We start from the raw sequence: 17,733 nt of genomic DNA, 5'->3' as shown, positions 1-17,733 counted from the left end.
AGATAGATTTAGAAAGATTTTCTTCAGCTTATTTATTTTTTGGCTTGTAGCACGCGGGCCGTCGGATAGGAGCGTCAGCCCCCAAACCAGCCCGATAGGAACGCTGAACCGGTCGGTCGGACGCACACCTGCTCACGTGTATACGCGCGCGCACTCACCGTCACCGCCCCCACACGCTGGGTCAGTCGCTCGCTCGCTTCGTGACCGTAAAAACCAGACCGAAAGTCACGGTAAAACCTGAGCCGGCAAGGAAAAAAGGTAACCCCGGGCCCGCGTCCCAGCGTCACGCACGAAGCACGACGCCTCCCGGCTTTTCCCAAGAGGCGCAGCGCAGCAGCAGACGCACGCACGCTTCCCTCGCGCTCCTCCTCCTCCTACTCCCCTCCCCGCCATTAACTCCTCTCGCTCGCTCTCTCTCTCTCTCTCCTCACGCGCTGCGCCAGACCGCCACCGCTCCGCCTGCCGCCGCTATTTATCACCCTCCCGCCGCCGCTGGATGCAACCCTAGCCCGCCCGCTCGCCTGCTCGAACCTCCCCGCCGCATGAGGAGCACCGCTGCTCGCCGTCGTCCGTGATCCCGGGCGGCCTCGGTTTGGTGCGGTAGGGTTGTTGCTGCTGCGGTTGCTGCTCGGTTGGTGAGGCGCGCCGCGGCGGATGGGGAACTGCTGGGGCGCGCGGATCAAGGATGGGAGCACCCACCCCGGCACCTCAGGTTCGCCCTCCCCTCCTCGCTTACCGATTATCCCGTTAATCCGACGCGGTTTCCGTCGATTCCCGCTCGCGAGCACCGGGGCTCGACCGTGCGCGCGCGCGGTAGTTCCGAGATGCGAATTCCAGTCCATTCCCAGGTTCCTCACCAAACTTTTGCACGCTACGAACGGCCCTGTTCATTAGCTCCTCCTACGAGGGATCCAGGTGGGAACCGGGGTTATCCACCGGGTTCTTCATAATTTAGTCCCGACTTGCATAGCCTCAACTTTGTTTTCACTTGTGATTTGATTGGTCGACGAGGCCCGCTTTGGGCCGGTTGTTAGATTGGGGTGCGCGATTTCAACGTGCTAGCTCGCCTAAAGCGAGGCATCCTCATCACTTTTATGGTGGTCTCCCTAAAGTAAGCTTTTGGCTACGTTTGGAAGGCTTCATAGGACTCGTGCCATTGGAGCTACGGCCTTTATTAGGTAGCAGGTACCTTACCCTGTACAGTAATCGGATATAGATGCTTTCTTCCTTGCATGATTGCTTCACTAGCCTGTACCGCCACTTGTGGTACATGCTCTACCGTCGTCTTAAACTGGGCAGTGCTTATCCTTATGGGACGAGAAGTAGTATGGGGCATGCGGGTTTCTCTCAGTGGAGTGGGGGAAGGATATTCTAGCATCGTATATTATCGCTCTGCCCTGTGCTGACCCACTTTGCATGACGGATTCAAATCACCCTGGGATTCTGTTGTTGACCAATAAACATTTGATTGAAGCAAAGACTAATAATACAGTGAAGTCCGTGTAGTGTGCCCTCCTGTGACATTCTGGTATGTACTATACAATGGCTATCAGTTGACTTCGATTATTTACATGTTTTCTTTTAGAAAACTGTAACACATCAACTTAGGGGAGGCTTCCTTGGGCTAGTTGTTTCTATATTTCTGTTGCCGTTCCTTCTGTGGTCTAAATTCATATATATTATTGGTGAAATTAGGAAATGTGCTCAAATTGTTCCTTGCTTAGGCTGATACTAAATTTTGTTAACCCACATGTTTAGCTGTCATATGTGAAGTCCAGTATGGAGCATGCATCTTGATTTTTTTTTTATTCACCACATCTCTCTATTTGGTTTCGTATTGGTTTCCCGCGCATATTCAGTAGGGTTTGCCTCATTGATTGTGCATGTTCCATTGCTACAAACAACAAATTCTCTTTTCCAATAACGGAAAGGCACTTTTTGGTTGGTGACGATATGTGCTGTCAAGTTCAATCTTGGACTGTTTCTACAAGAATGTTTGTCGTATAGCTGCCACGTGCTTCGTTTGAGTCAGGGCCTTTGCTCCCCTTTTAGATAAAACATGCTTTGTTTGAGTAACCTTACTAGATTGAAGCATCGCTTAATTGTGGTCTAAAGTCATACATTATTGGTGAAATTTCGAAAGCTTCTCAAGTGTTCCTTGCTTGAGTTGATACTGAATTTTGTTAAACCACCTGTTTAGCTGTCATATATAAAGTCCAATATGGAGCATGCAATCTTGATTTCATTTATTCACACACGTCTCTCAATTTGGTTTCACGCATATTTGTATTATTGGTTTCCCGCGCATATTCAGTAGGGTTTGCCTCATTAATATCGCATGTTCCATGTGTACAAACAACAAATTATCTTCTCCAATAACGGAAAGAAACATTTTTGTTGGTGATGATGTATGTGTACTGTTATGTTCAATCTTGGACTGTCTACAAGATATTTTATCGTATACCTGCCACGCGCTTTGCTTCTGTCGGCTTACTAAATTGAAGCATCTCTTAATTGCTAATAATTTTTATGTCTGTGATATACTAAACTTAGCAGTACATATGTTACAAATGTACGATAAAACTCCGGATATGCCATGTGACGTCAACGTGTCAACTGATGTATATGTTGGGTGGGATAAGCTTACTAGAAACTTAGTGTATGCATGTTACCACTTGATGGAGGGGAGCGCCTCTGATTTTCGTAGTATTCATTTGCCATAGTGCTCGATGCTAGTATGTCTAGTGTGCCTGTTGTGACATTCTGGTATATGCATAGCAATGGCTATCAGTTGACTTTGATTATTTACATGTTTTCTTTTAGAAAACTGTAACACATGAAATTAGGGGCGGCTTCCTTGTGCTAGTTGTTTCTTTATTTCTATTGATGTTCCTTCCATGGTCTAAGTTCATATATTTATTGGTGAAATTTGGAAATGTGCTCAATTTGTTCCTTGCTTAAGCTGATACTAAGTTTTGTTTTTCGATAATGATACTAAGTTTTGTTAAACCACCTGTATGTAAAGTCCAGTATGGAGCATGCATCTTGAATTTTTTTATTCACAACGTCTCTCTATTTGGTTTCATACTGGTTTCGCACGCATATTTGGTAGGGTTTGCCTCATTAATTGTGCATGTTCCATTGCTACAAACAACAAATTCTCTTTTCCAATAACGGAAAGATACTTTTTGGTTGGTGACGGCATGTACTGTCAAGGTCAATCTTGGACTGTTTCTACAAGAGTTTTTGTCGTATAGCTGCCACGTGCTTCGTTTGGGCCAGGGCCTTTGCTCCCCTTTTAGATAAAACATGCTTTGTTTGAGTAAACCTTACTGGATCGAAGCATCTCTTAATTGTGGTCTAAAGTCATATGTTATTGGTGAAATTTGGAAAGCTTCTCAAGTGTTCCTTGCTTAAGTTGATACTGAATTTTGTTAAACCACCTGTTTAGCTGTCATATATAAAGTCCAATATGGAGCATGCATCTTGATTTTTTTATTCATGCATGTCTCTCAATTTGGTTTCCCACGCATATTCAGTTTTGGTTTCCCACGCATGATTTTTTTATTCATGCATGTCTACAAGATATTCTATTGTATACCTTCCACGTGCTTTGCTTCTGTCGGCTTACTAAATTGAAGCATCTCTTAATTGCCAATAATTTTTATGTGTGTGATATAACTAAACTTAGTAGTACATATGTTACAAATGTACGATAAACCTCCAGATATGCCATGTGAAGTGTCAACTGATGTATATATTGGGTGGGATAACCTAAGTAGAAACTTAGTGTATGCATGTTACCACTTGATGCAGCGGAACCCCTCTGAATTTCACAGTATTCATTTGCCATAGGGCTTGATGCTAGTACGTCTAGTGTGCCCTGTTGTGACATTCTGGTATATGCATACCAATAGCTGTCAGTTGACTTTGATTATTTACATGTTCTCCTTTAAAAGTGTAAACACATTGTTGTTCCTTCCATGGTCTAAAGTCATATATTATTGGTGAAATTACGAAAGGTGCCTAAGTTGTTCCTTGCTTAAGTTGATTCTAAATTTTGTTAAAGTACCTGTCTAGCTGTCATATGTAAAGTCCAGTATGGAGCATGCATCTTGGTTTTTCTTTATTCACACACGTCTCTCAATTTGGTTTCCCGCGCATATTCAGTAGGGTTTTGCCGCTCATTAAATGTGCATGTTCCATGGCTACAAAAAACTAATTCTCTTTTCCAATAACGGAAAGATACTTTTTTGTTGGTGATGATATGTACTGTCAAGTTCAATCTTGGACTGTTTCTACAAAAAAATTGTCGTATAGCTGCCACATGCTTTGTTTGAGTAACCTTACTAGATTGAAGCATCTCTTAATTGCGGAAATTCAATTCGGCTCCCGGGTGCGTATGCTCCCTCTACCAAAAAATCATATTTCGAAATGTCGAAAAGTTTGGAAAAAAAATTCTACATGTACATCTCCATAATATACGTGCGTTCGTCAAGTTTCACGAAAAATTAATATTTTGTGTGGTCTATATAAAAAAGAGAAAATTTATCTTGTGAAAAGCATTATTTTTAGGACTGAAATTTGTCTTTTTTACACACGTCACATGATAAGTCGATTTTTTAGGAAACGACTTTGTGAGCACGTAGCACGTGAAGATGTACGTGCAAACTTTTAGTTTCAATTTTTTAAATAATTTAAAATGTATGTAAAATGTATTTCAAAATATAGGGAGCACATGCACCCATGTTCCAAAACACCGCTTCCTATTGCTAATAATTTATATGTGTGACGTAACTAAACTTAGTAGTACATAGGTGCGGGAAGACTCCGGATTACACCGGATATGCTGTGTGACGTGGCAACTGGTGTATATTGGGTTGGATAAGCTTACTAGAAACTTGGTGTATGCATGTTACCACGTGACGGAGGGGAACCCCTGTGATAGCAATAGTTTAAATCTGTTACTTGCTCGGCCAAAATGCTCTTCGCATCAACTTCTGAGACCTATCCCTTATAGCTAGCATTGTGTACCACAGATGAAAATGGCTAATCTTGCAACTTCCAACACTCACATCGTATTTCAGATAAGCCAATTGCTGATTGTTTGCTTCACCCAGTCCCTAGTTATGGTGCAAAGTGTTCATTACAAAAATGGAATCAAGCTGTAAAAATATGATGATCTGTGGCATGGGATAGTTAAATGCTAGAACTTGTTTGTTAGAAAATACTTTCTTCAAAATAGAATCCTCAAGCTGGTATTTTTGTATGTTTCATTCAGTAGAAATTTGACTAAAGACCTAATTTACAGGAATGTTCTCAAGGAGTAGTGGCAAAGATGGAAGTAGGCTTAGTGCCTGCAGCAGTCGAGCCTCTTCCGCTTCCATGCCTCCAAGTGCGAAGACTGAATGTGAGATCTTGCAGTCAGCCAATGTTAAGGTCTTCAGCTATAATGATCTCAGGTTAGCCACAAGGAACTTCCGTCCTGACAGTGTGCTTGGCGAAGGAGGGTTTGGATCTGTCTATAAAGGATGGATTGATGAGAATACATTGTCAGCTTGCAAATCTGGCACCGGAATACCCGTTGCTGTGAAAAGACTCAACCAGGAAGGTTTGCAAGGGCACCGAGAGTGGTTGGTGAGCATAGCTGGCATTCCTTTTATTTTTTGCTGTTTTCCTCGATGTCATGCTAAATCCATGTTTCTTTGAAGTTTATTTTTGTATGCCATACATTTATTTGATGTCGGTAAATTCATTAGTATTATTTACAGCTTCAGATGTGTTAATCAAGCACATGGATGTATTTCTGACTCTTTTGTGTCCATTATAGGCGGAAGTTAATTACCTTGGTCAATTTTGCCATCCCAACCTTGTGAAGCTAATTGGGTATTGCTTGGAAGATGAGTACCGGCTGCTAGTGTATGAGTGCATGCCACGTGGGAGCTTGGAAAATCATCTTTTCCGGAGTAAGTTGGACTATTACTTGGTGCTCTACTGGTATCCTAGGAATATTTATTTGTGTTGCATACAATATTGCTGTAGACTGTAGTATGTTTTAGCTATAACTTGCTATATGAATCCTTCATGTAGGAGGCTCACACTTTCAACCACTTTCGTGGAACCTAAGAATGAAGGTTGCACTTGGAGCTGCAAAAGGACTAGCCTACCTTCATAGTGCAGAGGCTAAAGTTATTTATAGGGATTTTAAGACATCCAATATTCTTCTTGACACAGTAAGTGAAACTGAATCGTCAATTCACCATAGTTTAGCCTCTATGATCTTGTGATCTCTACTGAAAGGACCGCATATTTTTCTGCTCAGGATTATACTGCAAAACTCTCTGATTTTGGATTGGCAAAGGATGGTCCTGTTGGTGAGAAGAGTCATGTGTCCACAAGGGTGATGGGAACATATGGTTATGCAGCTCCAGAATATCTGTCAACAGGTAACATTTGGCTTGGTTGTTTTGGGTTTTATCAAGCAAGTATTGCACATTTGCCTGTCTTGGATATGCAACATTGTCATGTGACTGCAACCACTGAATGTTAGCAGTCGGTCAAAATTTTTAAAAACAACTTCTGCTTCGTTAAAGTTGGTACACATGCAGTATTTCTTCGTGATGGATGTTCGATGTTCTAATGATAACGACTTCTGCCAGAATCTAGTGCTGTAATGCCATTCGATGAAATTTATGATATACCTAGACTTTTTCTTCGTGACAAATGTTCAATGGCGCGAACACAAATTATAAAAGGGAATTTTTGATGCTTAGTTTAACTGCCTTCAACCATAAGTTCAAGTTGTTTCATGATTTTACAGTAACTGTCATAGTTTTCGATTCCTCTGAACTGAATTTGCTTTACAGATGTTGAGATGCTGCCTTGTGATAAAAAACATACACCAACATTTTATAAAATTTACCTAGAGCTCATATTCAGCAAACGGTAAACATCCATTTAACAAATCTTTATTTTCACACCACCTTATGTTTTGATCTTAATTTACCTTGCTGCCAAAACATTGCAATGTAAGTGCATAAGTTAATAGCGGTCGGCCAATGCGGCAGTCTAGGCAAAGAACATGCAGTACTTAATAACATGTATCTGAGAGCCTATATTCAGCATGTGATAAACATCCATTCAACATTTTCAGGCCATCTTACTGCAAAGAGCGACATCTACAGCTTCGGGGTAGTGCTTCTGGAGATGCTGTCAGGCCGTCGAGCCATCGACAAGAACCGTCCCCAGGGAGAGCACAACCTTGTTGAATGGGCCAGGCCATATCTCACGCACAAGCGCAAGATATTCCGTGTCCTGGATACCAGGCTGGAAGGCCAGTACTCCCTCAGTGGTGCGCAGACCATCGCCGCCCTTGCTGTTGAGTGCCTCAAGTTCGAATCAAAGATGAGGCCGTCCATGGACGCGGTGGTCTCAATTCTGGAAGGGATTCAGGACTCCGGCGAGGCAGCCAAGAAGCTGGCAGCAGACAGGCATCAGGACCCCAAGGGCGCAGGCAGGAAGATGACCAGCGCGAGCGTCGGCAGGAACAGCGACAAACCTCGCAGGAAAAGCTCGAATGACCTTCAGAAGGCGGCCGGACGAGACCCAAAGACGTTGGTGCTTCACTCGTCGTAGCAAGGTGGTGTTTGAGCCTGTTAGCTAGCTAGGGTGGTAGTTTGTAAAAATGTGGTGTGTATATTCCGGAAGGTCATCAGGCTTTCGTCCAGCAGGCCTCTCTTCTCTCCCTCTCCCCTCCTTGTCAGGCAGGGGCTGCTCAACTCAAGTTAAGGGTGGATCTATATGTCGTTAAACTCATGGCATTGGAGTCAAAGCTCACTGTTGTGCCTTCGCTGTTGTCCCTGGTCACTGGATCGAATTCATATCTGAGTGGGGCCACCTGCTTGCAGCTGCCGCCGTGCATTTTGACTTTGGCACATCGGTGGTATGTAGTATGATTCTGGTGGGCGTCAGCCGATTTTCACCAGCGACTGCATCGTTCGATGGTATGGCCTAGTGAGAGCAACCCGTCCTTGTTTGATACATCGACCCGATCTGCAAACTTGCTTCTTCCTTTCCTGGCGATATGGACGGCAAACCCCAGTCAGGTCGCTGCCGAAGGCGATGTGGAGTCTGACGTGAACGGCAAAAGGGCAACAAGAGAAGCCGCAGCCTGCACGCCATGATGGCTACGAGAAATGGCATGGTCGGTCGCGCGCCACCGCGTTGTCGTTGGCGCCATTCTCGCGTCGCAACAAGCAAGAATCATGGCGAAAGCAAGCCTGCTCGGCCCGCGCTTTCGCTTTCCCGCTATTTTCCGCTGGAAGAACGCTCAAAACGAGCGGGCAACTTGCCGGAGATGATTTGGACTGTCGAAAAGGAGCCGGCAGGAATGATAAGCCATAGCGCTGCAAGTTTGCTTAGCCAAACATACACTGATCCACACTGTCGCTCAGCAGGCAAAGGTAAACAGAGACTCCAATCGATCACCAAACTGACAAAACATATAATATAAATCAGGTCCACGATGATAGATAACAGTAGCGTGTCACGGGAGATAAGATGACACGGCACGGGGACACAACACAAGCAGCTGCGGGCTACACTCACCGCTCCCATTTTTAGCCGCAGCTCTGCAGCCACTTCAGCCACTACACTCTGACGGGCATCGATCACCATTACCACTTCCATACTACTAGCAGCAATGACAGTGACCAACAGGAGCAATAGTTTGATTACCCTAACAAACCCCAAGACTTTTGCTAGTACGGTTCACCTGCTTGCATGTTGCATATGCATTCACAGGCTACCAAGGACCGAAAAAACTCACCAACCCAGACCACTGAATCGATCTTTGTAGTAATTACTCACTATATAGCAGTATATAAGACGATCACAGGAACATGGACCTTCTCCATCCTTGTGCTCCATCACCGGCAGAGGAGGAAGAAGGACATCGCCATGACTGAAGGGTCAGACCCTGAAGTTCTTTCCCTCGAAGGTCTGCCCGAAGCGCCAGTTCTGCGGCGCGGCGTTCCACGAGGTGGAGGTGCGGCGGTCGCTGGTGGTGACGCGGAAGGAGAGTGCCTGGCCGACGAGGATGGAGTTGGACTGCCAGTTCTGGCCCCAGTTGCGGGACATGGGCATCCACCCGGTGCTGGACCCCTTCACGCTCGCGCGCACCACGTCGCCGGCGCCCGCCACGTTGGTGATCAGCACCAGGTTGAAGTACCGGAAGCCGTTGACGGTGAAGCGGACGCCGCCGGACTTCCTGCACGGCACCCTGCATACAGGCAAAGACATTGACACGTCAGAAAAAGCTCAGGTAATCAAGATTAGATGCCAGATAGTAAGAGTTTGTTAGTTGGGGGTATGGTTGTAGTTTGGAGGAGCAGGACGCAGGTGGTGGGAAGGGCAGGTGAGTGGCAGACGGGGACGGTGCAGTTCTCTGAGAGATACTAGGACGAAGATGCAAGCTGGGAGACAGTTGACGCGTATTGGTGGTGGGCGGCGGTGCGAAAGGACGAGACGGCCCCTGTGACGACGGGAACAGGAACGGAAGAATGAAGGGGCAGATGGGCCATTTGCTCCTTGATCAGGCCAGGGCAATGGGGCAATCGATGTCAGTTAACCCAGACGCTGTGGCACTGGCCGGATCACGGCTGCCCACTTCAGACATCCAATGAGGAGAGCAAAGGTCAAAGGCTTTGGTGAGCGTGTCTCTGTGTAGGTGTGCTCTCTTCCCTACACGCACTGGGTTCTACAGCAACCACCACGACGACGGGCATAAATTTGGATGTATCTCCGGGTGTTTCGCTGTGCCCTGCGCAAATCGCGGCGTGGTGGCGGTCTACCAATAAAACAAGAGTGTCAAGTGCAATTTTCCTGTGAATCTAAGCCATTAACAGTTGTGTCTGTGTTTGCCCTATTTTGTCACCAAAAAAAGAGTAAAGTCTATACTGAACCTTGAATTCGTAGAGCATGTGGAGATTAAACCCTGAACTATCGATCCCTGAAATCAGCACCCCGTGTTTATTAATCCCGCTCGAGCTAAACCTTAAACCTGTACGAACTAGTTTGGCGCACGGGAATTTGGACAATCCCAGCCAGGATCCTCCAACTCCGGTGGCGGCCACAACCACGATGACCTCGTCGCTGTCAACCCCACTTCTCTGGACCCTGCCGTCTCCTGACCACAAAGACCCCCCACGCATCCGCCCCATCTACCACCGCAACTCCAGGCTTCGGGTGTAGCTACGTACAGGTTGTTTATGTGCAGGTTAGGTGTTTGTGTTAATGCCAATGGTATGGACGGTGCTTTTGCAGGCTTGCAGCAATATCACCTTAGCATATTTCCTCCAACTCTAACCCAGCAACACCCTGTCATCACTCCACTGCTTGCACAAAGCCATCGCCTTCTAGCGCCGTGATGTGATGGAACATTGTGTGCAATGTATTTTGCCTAGTTCAGTCATATCTACAAGAGTTTGTGAGATCGTAATGAACTTTGCAGCGATACCATGCTGATGCCGCTGAGCGGTAGGTAACACAGAATGGCAAATGAAAATTTTATTCAGGAGTAGAGGCAGGAAAGAAATATGTAAAGGAGAGAGATGACCATGACATGCAGGTCATATTAGTTCGTGAGAGTGGAGTGTAATCCTGGCCGGGATCGGAGTTTTCCAGTGCGCCAAACTATTACCGACAGATTCAAGGTTTAAATTGGCCGGGATTTATAAGCACAGGGTGCTGATTTCAAGGATCGAGAGTTTGGGGTTTGATCCAAACACCGTCTACGAGTTCAAGGTTCAATACAGACTTTACTCCCAAAAAAATAGTTTGTCATTTCCATCATACGGGATGACGCACAAGTCATGACTAATGTTTAAGCTGGGATCTACCATAAACCGTGACAAAAACAGTGTCCATAGAACAAGGGACTACAGCGGCCAAACTAAGAACGACGTACCGCTTATCATGAAAAAAGGGGGCGTAGGAAGAACGCACATGACACGAGCACTCTATTTCTAGCTTGGTACCAAAACCGCTTTTACTCGTACCACGCCACGAGCAGGAGCAATTAGGATCCGTCGTGCTGCGATTTCGTGTCACGTCGTTCCGCCTTTAAAGCCGCATATGCATCCGGTGCACGCCGTCGATAGATTGACGAAGGAGGAAAAATGAAGCGCCGGAATTTATGGCGATTTATCGCCCTGCCGTGTGCATCTTCTCTCGATCCCGGGTACTACGTGCATCCCATATCTACCGTATCCTCTCTGTTTCTGTAAATGTTGCCCATGTCTACCGTATCAATTATCAATTACTACCTGCAGCAGCAGCAGGGGATAATACTTGCCCATAATGTTTTGTTATTTTTGAACGGATCTTGTGAACATAAATACAGAGTAACGGCGGGAATGACGGACAAAAATGACTGCTGCCCGTGACTGACGCCGATGGAACGCGACGAGGCTTCTTTTACTTTTCCTTTTCGATGGATGGACAGTGCAGTGCAGGTACAGTACCGCCGTCTCAAAAGACGAGAGAAAAAAGAATCTGTGCTGGGTAAAGAAGAGCCCAGAGACAGAGAGCCCTGCGTTCTCCCCATTGGCCGGAATAGATGCAAGGAATTTGACGGGTGATTTGGGGACGTACCGGCGGTAGGTGACGGGGACAATGCCGGCGCGGTACTGCGCCATGTGGAGGAACATGGGCATGGCGAGGTCGAAGTGCGGCCTCGGCGGGTTGCACCAGCCGCCGTCGTCGGAGGGCAGCGCGTAGTTTGGCGGGCAGAAGTTGGTGGCGGTGACGAGGATGGAGGGCGTCCCCGGGAGGCAGTAGGCCCAGCCGGGCTGGTTGACGCAGCGGATCTCGAAGCAGGCGCCGCAGCTCTGGCCCGAGTTGAACAGCGCCGTGCTCAGCGCCGCGTTGTTCACGCCGTAGCCCTGGCTGTACAGGTTGCCGTAGCCGCAAGCGCCGCCTGCACGCAGATACCGCAGTCAGGACATGAAATTTGTTGCGCCTTGTAGAATCACGCGAAGGAGGAATGCGCGGGAGAGTATGTGCGTACCCATGGTGCCGGAGGCGTCGCTGCCGCCGTAGAAGGTGGCGTGCGCGCTCTGCCAGCCGCCGCCGGTGTACACGCCCGGGATGCGGGCCTCCGCGGCCGGGAACGAGAGGAGCGCGAGGAGGACGGCGGAGAAGGCGAGCAGCGACGGCATTGTGGCGGCGGCCATCGTCGTCGTACGCACTCCCAGTGAGCAGAGCAGGACGGGAGGAGTGGCGAGTGGTTTGGGAGGGGAAAGGTGGGAGCTTGGCGGGGGTATTTATGGAGCGGGAGGAGGCACGCGCCGGACCAAATAATGGCGCTTCGCCGCGGGCGTAATCTACTCGCCTAGGTAAATCGTGTTTTCACGAAACAGATTAAAAGGGAGCGTGATCAGAGGACGGGACGGAGGGAGGCGTTCCCGTTACGAAATGCGGCGTAGCTGTGGCCATTGATGCCGCTCGCCTGGCTGTGTACTGCTGCTGCGCCCTGTCTGATGGATGGAAAGCGCCGTGGACAGTTGAGACCTTTATCTTTCTTTCTTCATCGCTACCTGGCACTGTTTGGGCTTCCAACAGTGCTATACTTGACAGCGCCGGCCACGCCTTTGTCGGGTAAAAAAGCTTCACCACTACAGTACTAGGGGCCGGCCACGACTTTGTCAGGTAAAATACAATCACGGCACATTACTGGGGCTACAACATCTTCACCGCTAGCCGCAACAACGACCGGTGCCGTTATATTTTGTGCTCACACCGGCATCCTCTATAAGCCAACGGCGCAATTTGAATTCAATAGAATAGTCGGCAACCACGCGTCAGCACATTGTCGAATCTGCGACACCGGCCGTCGCCTCTCTCCCCCTCTGTCCCACCGTCGCCATTGATATGAATTGGCTGGATTTGCACGAGGCCATCGACCTCAGCATCTCGCCAAGTACATCATCCTCGGTCCGCCTAAACCGACTGTGCCGAAAGGCGGCTCTGGCAGGGTGCTTGTGCCGCCGGTGCCCGCTAGCAAGGCATTTAATAAAGAGAACTTCCGCCTCAGACTAAAGCACGCGATATGGCTTGACCCACAATACGACACAGATAGCGAGTACTAGCTAGTGCTGTTCTGCGAGGAGCGAGAAGCGACGTTGAACCGCTTCACCGTGGAGGTGGTTCTGATTAGTCCCAACCCGCAAGGTGAAGGACGTGACCAACAACGCCCGCCATGTAGGCTTCATTCGGTCGGCTACGCAGGTTGCCATCGTCAACCTCAACTCCAACGAGAAAGAATAAGAGTTTGTTTGAATTACCATTCTCAAATTTGTGCAAGTTGTTAATTTTCAATAAAAATAAATAAAAATCGGCGGTTGCGTTGTTTGGGGGATTTGCAACGGCAGCCCCTCCTACTATGGAGGAAACTTGTGACAGCGCCCCCTATGTAAGGTGGACATGTTGGCACCGGCACAAATCTGGACTGCAGTAACGTGGTGCTCGCACTGTTTCTGGCCTATTGAAGAGAAAGTAATCAAGGAAGAAGATAGCGCAAATCCCAGGAGTACCATAGTCAATCACGGTAAATAATTGATCCTAATTGACAGTCGAGCGGAACAGCCGGGATGGCGCTGCGTCGCGGCGGGAAAGAAATCAAAGCGAGATATCGGAGGGATGGGTGATTGAACGGAGAGGAAGAAGAAAGGTGGGGCGGGGCCGGAGACCAAAAGCGCTGCACGGCCGCGGCATGTTCCAAGGCATGGAGCACGGCTGTCCGCTTCCGCCCCCTTTGCTTCCTTCGCACGTTGACGTTGTGCCATCGCCCATGCCGCGAGCTCTCCCTCCTCGCCCCGATCATGGCTGACGCCCTTGGTCGGTGAGTCTCACTGCCATGATCGGCCGCCGCTGCCGCTGCTCTGTCTGCTCTCTTTTTTCCTTGTTGTTACAGCCGACGCTTTCTGCTCTTACTTTCACCCGATTTATCGATCGATCGATCGATCGATCGGCCGCCGGTGTGGTGCTATGTACGGCGTGCTGGAGTCCCGATGCCGCCCGTCCCGGCGCCATGCGTGTTCCGACTTTTTCAAACGACGAAAGGCGGAGGCAAATGTGGAGGGAACCGGGTTGGAGCCTTGGAGGGGCAAGGACGACTGCGCTGCGCTTTTGCACCGACCAAGCGCGGCGTCCTCAACCTTCTCGGCATGCTTGGCTGCTTCTGTCGTTGCGAGCTTGGATGGGAATATGGGATGCCCGTGCTATGCACCGTACGTACGTATGTACGTACCAGTTCAACAATCAAATTAACTTTACTTCCTTTTCCAGACGTCGCGGGAACAGGCATCACCAGTCTTCATCAACATTTTCTCTCTACATCTAAAAAAACATTTTCACTCTACTGCGATCGTCGGGGATGATTTCATCAAACCTACTTGCACTTTCATACTCATCTTGGGCTTTCTTCATAGGATTATTTTTCTACTACGTTCCACAACAAGATGATGGGTTGTTGCTGGTGTGACTGGCGAAGTACAGGCTCGGTACGCCACCACCTAAGTCCTGGTGCAACCCTAGCTATTAGGCTGTTGTTTACCCGTCTTTGGGTACCCAGTTATGGATGACCCTGTCATTTATAAACTCGAAATCAATTGTCATTTATTCTTTAGTGATGTTACACCATGCACACAGTTGCAGAAGATACAATAATATATAGCTTTTACATAGTTTTAAATATTAGACTATACAACACGTAAGCTCTACTAAAACTCTTCCAAAAAGAATGGTAAGGCTAGTAGGATGGCAGGTTGATCTTTTGTTTTGTTAGAGATATCATTATTGAGTTTATTCTGAACTCTATTTTATTATCTACCGTTTGCAACAAGCCATCCTGTCGATGTTCTCTTAAGCTTGTAGAGTTCCCCGCACTCCTTCTTAACTTCATAGATATCGACATGTGCTAAACTTACCAAGAAAAAAAACACGACAACTTTATACTGAACTTTTTTATATTTTACAGTTGTTATCTGAATACACAATCTTAACTAGTTTATCCTGTAATCTTGATAAGATAATGTTATTGATCCATATTGAGATACAACTTCTCCTAGTCTCTCACTTAAAAAACAACAAAATTAGAACACTATTTGCCATAAAAGTAGTTGGTGCTTTCTCTTTTGATACAGTTTTCTTTCAAAAATAATATTTTACCATCTCAAGACACCTTAGATAAAGGGTAAATGAAGCTCAATGTGCTAAACACGTATGCCTCGAGAACTTAGAATTTAATTTATATCACATAGATAAAGGCTGGTGCATATGTATGTTTTTGGGTCCATTTTGTCATCATGAAATATCATAACAAAGAGATCTGAACCACGCAACATGCAATCAGTATCTTGATAGAGGTCTATGGAGTATAATAAACTTTTGGATGCAAGTACATTGATTTTTTTAGATTATTGAACATAAGTAGAAAGTTCTAGAGTGTATGTTGGTCTAATATTCTCTTGGGCTTAACAATCAACTAAAAATACAAGCTCTATTTAAACAAATGAATATGCTTGTTCTATACTTTGTGTGGTGGTATTTTCCCGTAAGTAGATTTGTTGTTCGATAGAAGTACTCGTCCGGGATGATCAGATGGTAGCACAAGGAGCACGGTGTCAAGTGGGATCTCACCTAAATCCCAGTTGTAGTGCATTTTGCATTTTCTAGTGTAAATTTTAACAAAAAAAGATGAAGTAGAAAAGGCAAAATACACTAAAAGTGAGACCCACCGGGATCCCATCTTGACACCCTAACAAGGAGACACGAGATTTATATAGGTTTGGGCCCCCGAAATGTGTACGATGCAGACCTTAATCTTGTGTGTGGCGGATGTATTAGAGCATCTCTAGCAGAGCCCGTAAACATGCGAACTGTAAAACGCAAGTTCATGCCACTGAACTCGTGTTTAATGATCTAAAAAGTGCCGACGCAGATCAGAACCCGTAAACTAAAACTGTATAAAAGAGCATATTCCTAAATATGCCGCTAGACCCACATGTCAGTGGTGAACCCGATCGGCCGCTGCGTGACTGCGTCTACGTGTGTGTTCTTTTTTCTTGTGCTACAGCCCAAGCTTTTTTTGCTTTTGCTTTCACCCGATCGATCGATCGATCGGCCGCCGGTGTGGTGCTAGGTACGGCGTGTTGGAGTCCCGATGCCCGCCCGTCCCGGCGCCATGCATGTTTCGATTTTCTCAAACGGAAGGAACCGGGTTGGAGCCTTGGAGGGGCAAGGACGACTGCGCTGCGCTTTTGCACCGACCAAACGCGGCGTCGTGAACCTTCTCGGCCTGCTTGGCTGCTTCTGTCGCCGGGAACTTGGACGGGAATATGTGATGCCCGTGCTAAGCACCGTACGTACGTACCAGTTCAACAATCAAAGCAACTTTCATTCGTTCTAGACGGCGAACCGCTGCTAACTTGGTGACTCCATACGTGTGGATACGCATAAAGGGATCGTGCTTTTATCCTCGGACGGGAGAGATAATTCAAGGGGCTGGGAGGTATAATCCTAGCTCTGGGAATCAGCATCACCAGTCTTCATCAAAATCCTTTCCCGGCTGCGATTGGTGGTAAAGATTTCATCAAACCTAGTTGCACTTTCATAGTGATCTTGGGCTTTGTTCGTACTGCCTCCATCCACAAATAAGTGAACATGCAGGGTTTTCAAGATAAATTATGAAATGAAATAAAAAATGCATTGGGAAGATGCATCTCTTCTCTTTAATTTCCCCCCTCCAATTAGCTAAGTGCTTGTAGAAAACAAGGATAACATGTGCTTAATATTATTGGGTTTGATTTTCGTGCGATGAGAGAGAAGTAATTAAAGTGCATTGCGAAGATAGGAGTATACTCTTTTGTGGACAAAATTTAGAGTTAGATGTCCACTTATTTGTGGACGGAGAGAGTATGTCAGTTTGGTTAGAACGATGATCTTTACCTGTCTCTTAGTACCCGGTAACCGATGACCCCATCATTTATAAACTCTGACTCAATTGCCATTTATTGTTCTTTTTTTGCAAGGATATTTATTGTTTAGTAATGTTACACTATGCACACAATTGCAGAAGATACATCCATCGATGACGTTGGCGAAAGGACCACCGTAAGATGATCATCTCAAGGCTACTGGAAACGAATCAAATCAGATGGTTCTATTTCTCAACCTATCTAACTTGCTTCATCGGAACCAAGGTCGAAAGGATTAAAAAAGCCAGTCATTCAAAACCACTGATGAAGAATTCCTCAAAAAGTTAAGGATTAGTAGTTCTTTTTTTGAGAATAATTGAATTTCAAAAAAACGTAAAATAACATAAAAACAAACAAACAACAAACACATTTGATTCTTAGAAATAGATGGATCTACATGCTCTAAATTCATATACTTTAAATGGATAAAAGAAATATGAATCTTCCTCAGCTCAAATTGTAATTGTATCCTTTTCCTTATGTTTGAACAAGAAGAGATATGAAATATTTGAGATAGTTTTTCGTATTAGACTATACACCACCAAATTCACCCCCGTTAACATTGTGATGGTCTGGGAAGTAAATAAGTTACAATATTAAGGGTTACCATTAACTAGCTCTAGTAAAACTTTAGCAATGCAAATAATAGCGGATGGAAAGCTGATTTTCGTTTTGTTAGAGATAAAATTAATGGGGT

General features: G+C 46.3%; 2 protein-coding genes across 3 annotated transcripts; one reads left to right on the top strand and one right to left on the bottom strand.

Moving 5' to 3' along the window:
• Positions 1-592: 592 nt before the first annotated feature.
• LOC124680801 (receptor-like cytoplasmic kinase 176) lies at positions 593-7,849 on the top strand. Its single transcript, XM_047215841.1, has 6 exons — positions 593-712; positions 5,312-5,637; positions 5,831-5,966; positions 6,091-6,233; positions 6,323-6,446; positions 7,154-7,849. The coding sequence occupies exons 1-6, from the start codon at positions 655-657 to the stop codon at positions 7,633-7,635; spliced, it is 1,269 nt and encodes a 422-aa protein (XP_047071797.1). The 5' UTR covers positions 593-654; the 3' UTR covers positions 7,636-7,849.
• Positions 7,850-8,970: 1,121 nt separating this feature from the next.
• Positions 8,971-17,044, bottom strand: LOC124680811 (expansin-A7). 2 transcript variants are annotated; one of them, XM_047215851.1, is made up of 4 exons: positions 17,019-17,044; positions 12,068-12,132; positions 11,653-11,977; positions 8,971-9,280 (listed from the first exon to the last, which is right to left on the bottom strand). In XM_047215851.1, the coding sequence occupies exons 1-4, from the start codon at positions 17,042-17,044 to the stop codon at positions 8,971-8,973; spliced, it is 726 nt and encodes a 241-aa protein (XP_047071807.1). The 2 variants fall into 2 exon arrangements, with proteins under 2 accessions (XP_047071807.1, XP_047071806.1); XM_047215850.1 differs by lacking the exon at positions 17,019-17,044 and having other exon boundaries at positions 12,068-12,233.
• Positions 17,045-17,733: the final 689 nt, after the last annotated feature.

Source organism: Lolium rigidum, unplaced genomic scaffold, assembly GCF_022539505.1.
Source record: "Lolium rigidum isolate FL_2022 unplaced genomic scaffold, APGP_CSIRO_Lrig_0.1 contig_28943_1, whole genome shotgun sequence".
In the NCBI taxonomy this organism is placed as follows: domain Eukaryota; kingdom Viridiplantae; phylum Streptophyta; class Magnoliopsida; order Poales; family Poaceae; genus Lolium; species Lolium rigidum.
This window is presented reverse-complemented; position numbering and strand designations above follow the sequence as displayed.

Coding starts and splice junctions, on each gene's coding strand:
- LOC124680801 (XM_047215841.1), top strand. CDS start 655: ATGGGGAACTGCTGGGGCGCGCGGATCAAGGATGGGAGCACCCACCCC. Junction 713..5,311: donor CACCCACCCCGGCACCTCAG/GTTCGCCCTCCC, acceptor CCTAATTTACAG/GAATGTTCTCAAGGAGTAGT. Junction 6,447..7,153: donor TCCAGAATATCTGTCAACAG/GTAACATTTGGC, acceptor CAACATTTTCAG/GCCATCTTACTGCAAAGAGC.
- LOC124680811 (XM_047215850.1), bottom strand. CDS start 12,233: ATGGCCGCCGCCACAATGCCGTCGCTGCTCGCCTTCTCCGCCGTCCTC. Junction 11,978..12,067: donor CGACGCCTCCGGCACCATGG/GTACGCACATAC, acceptor ATCTGCGTGCAG/GCGGCGCTTGCGGCTACGGC. Junction 9,281..11,652: donor GTCCCCGTCACCTACCGCCG/GTACGTCCCCAA, acceptor GCCTGTATGCAG/GGTGCCGTGCAGGAAGTCCG.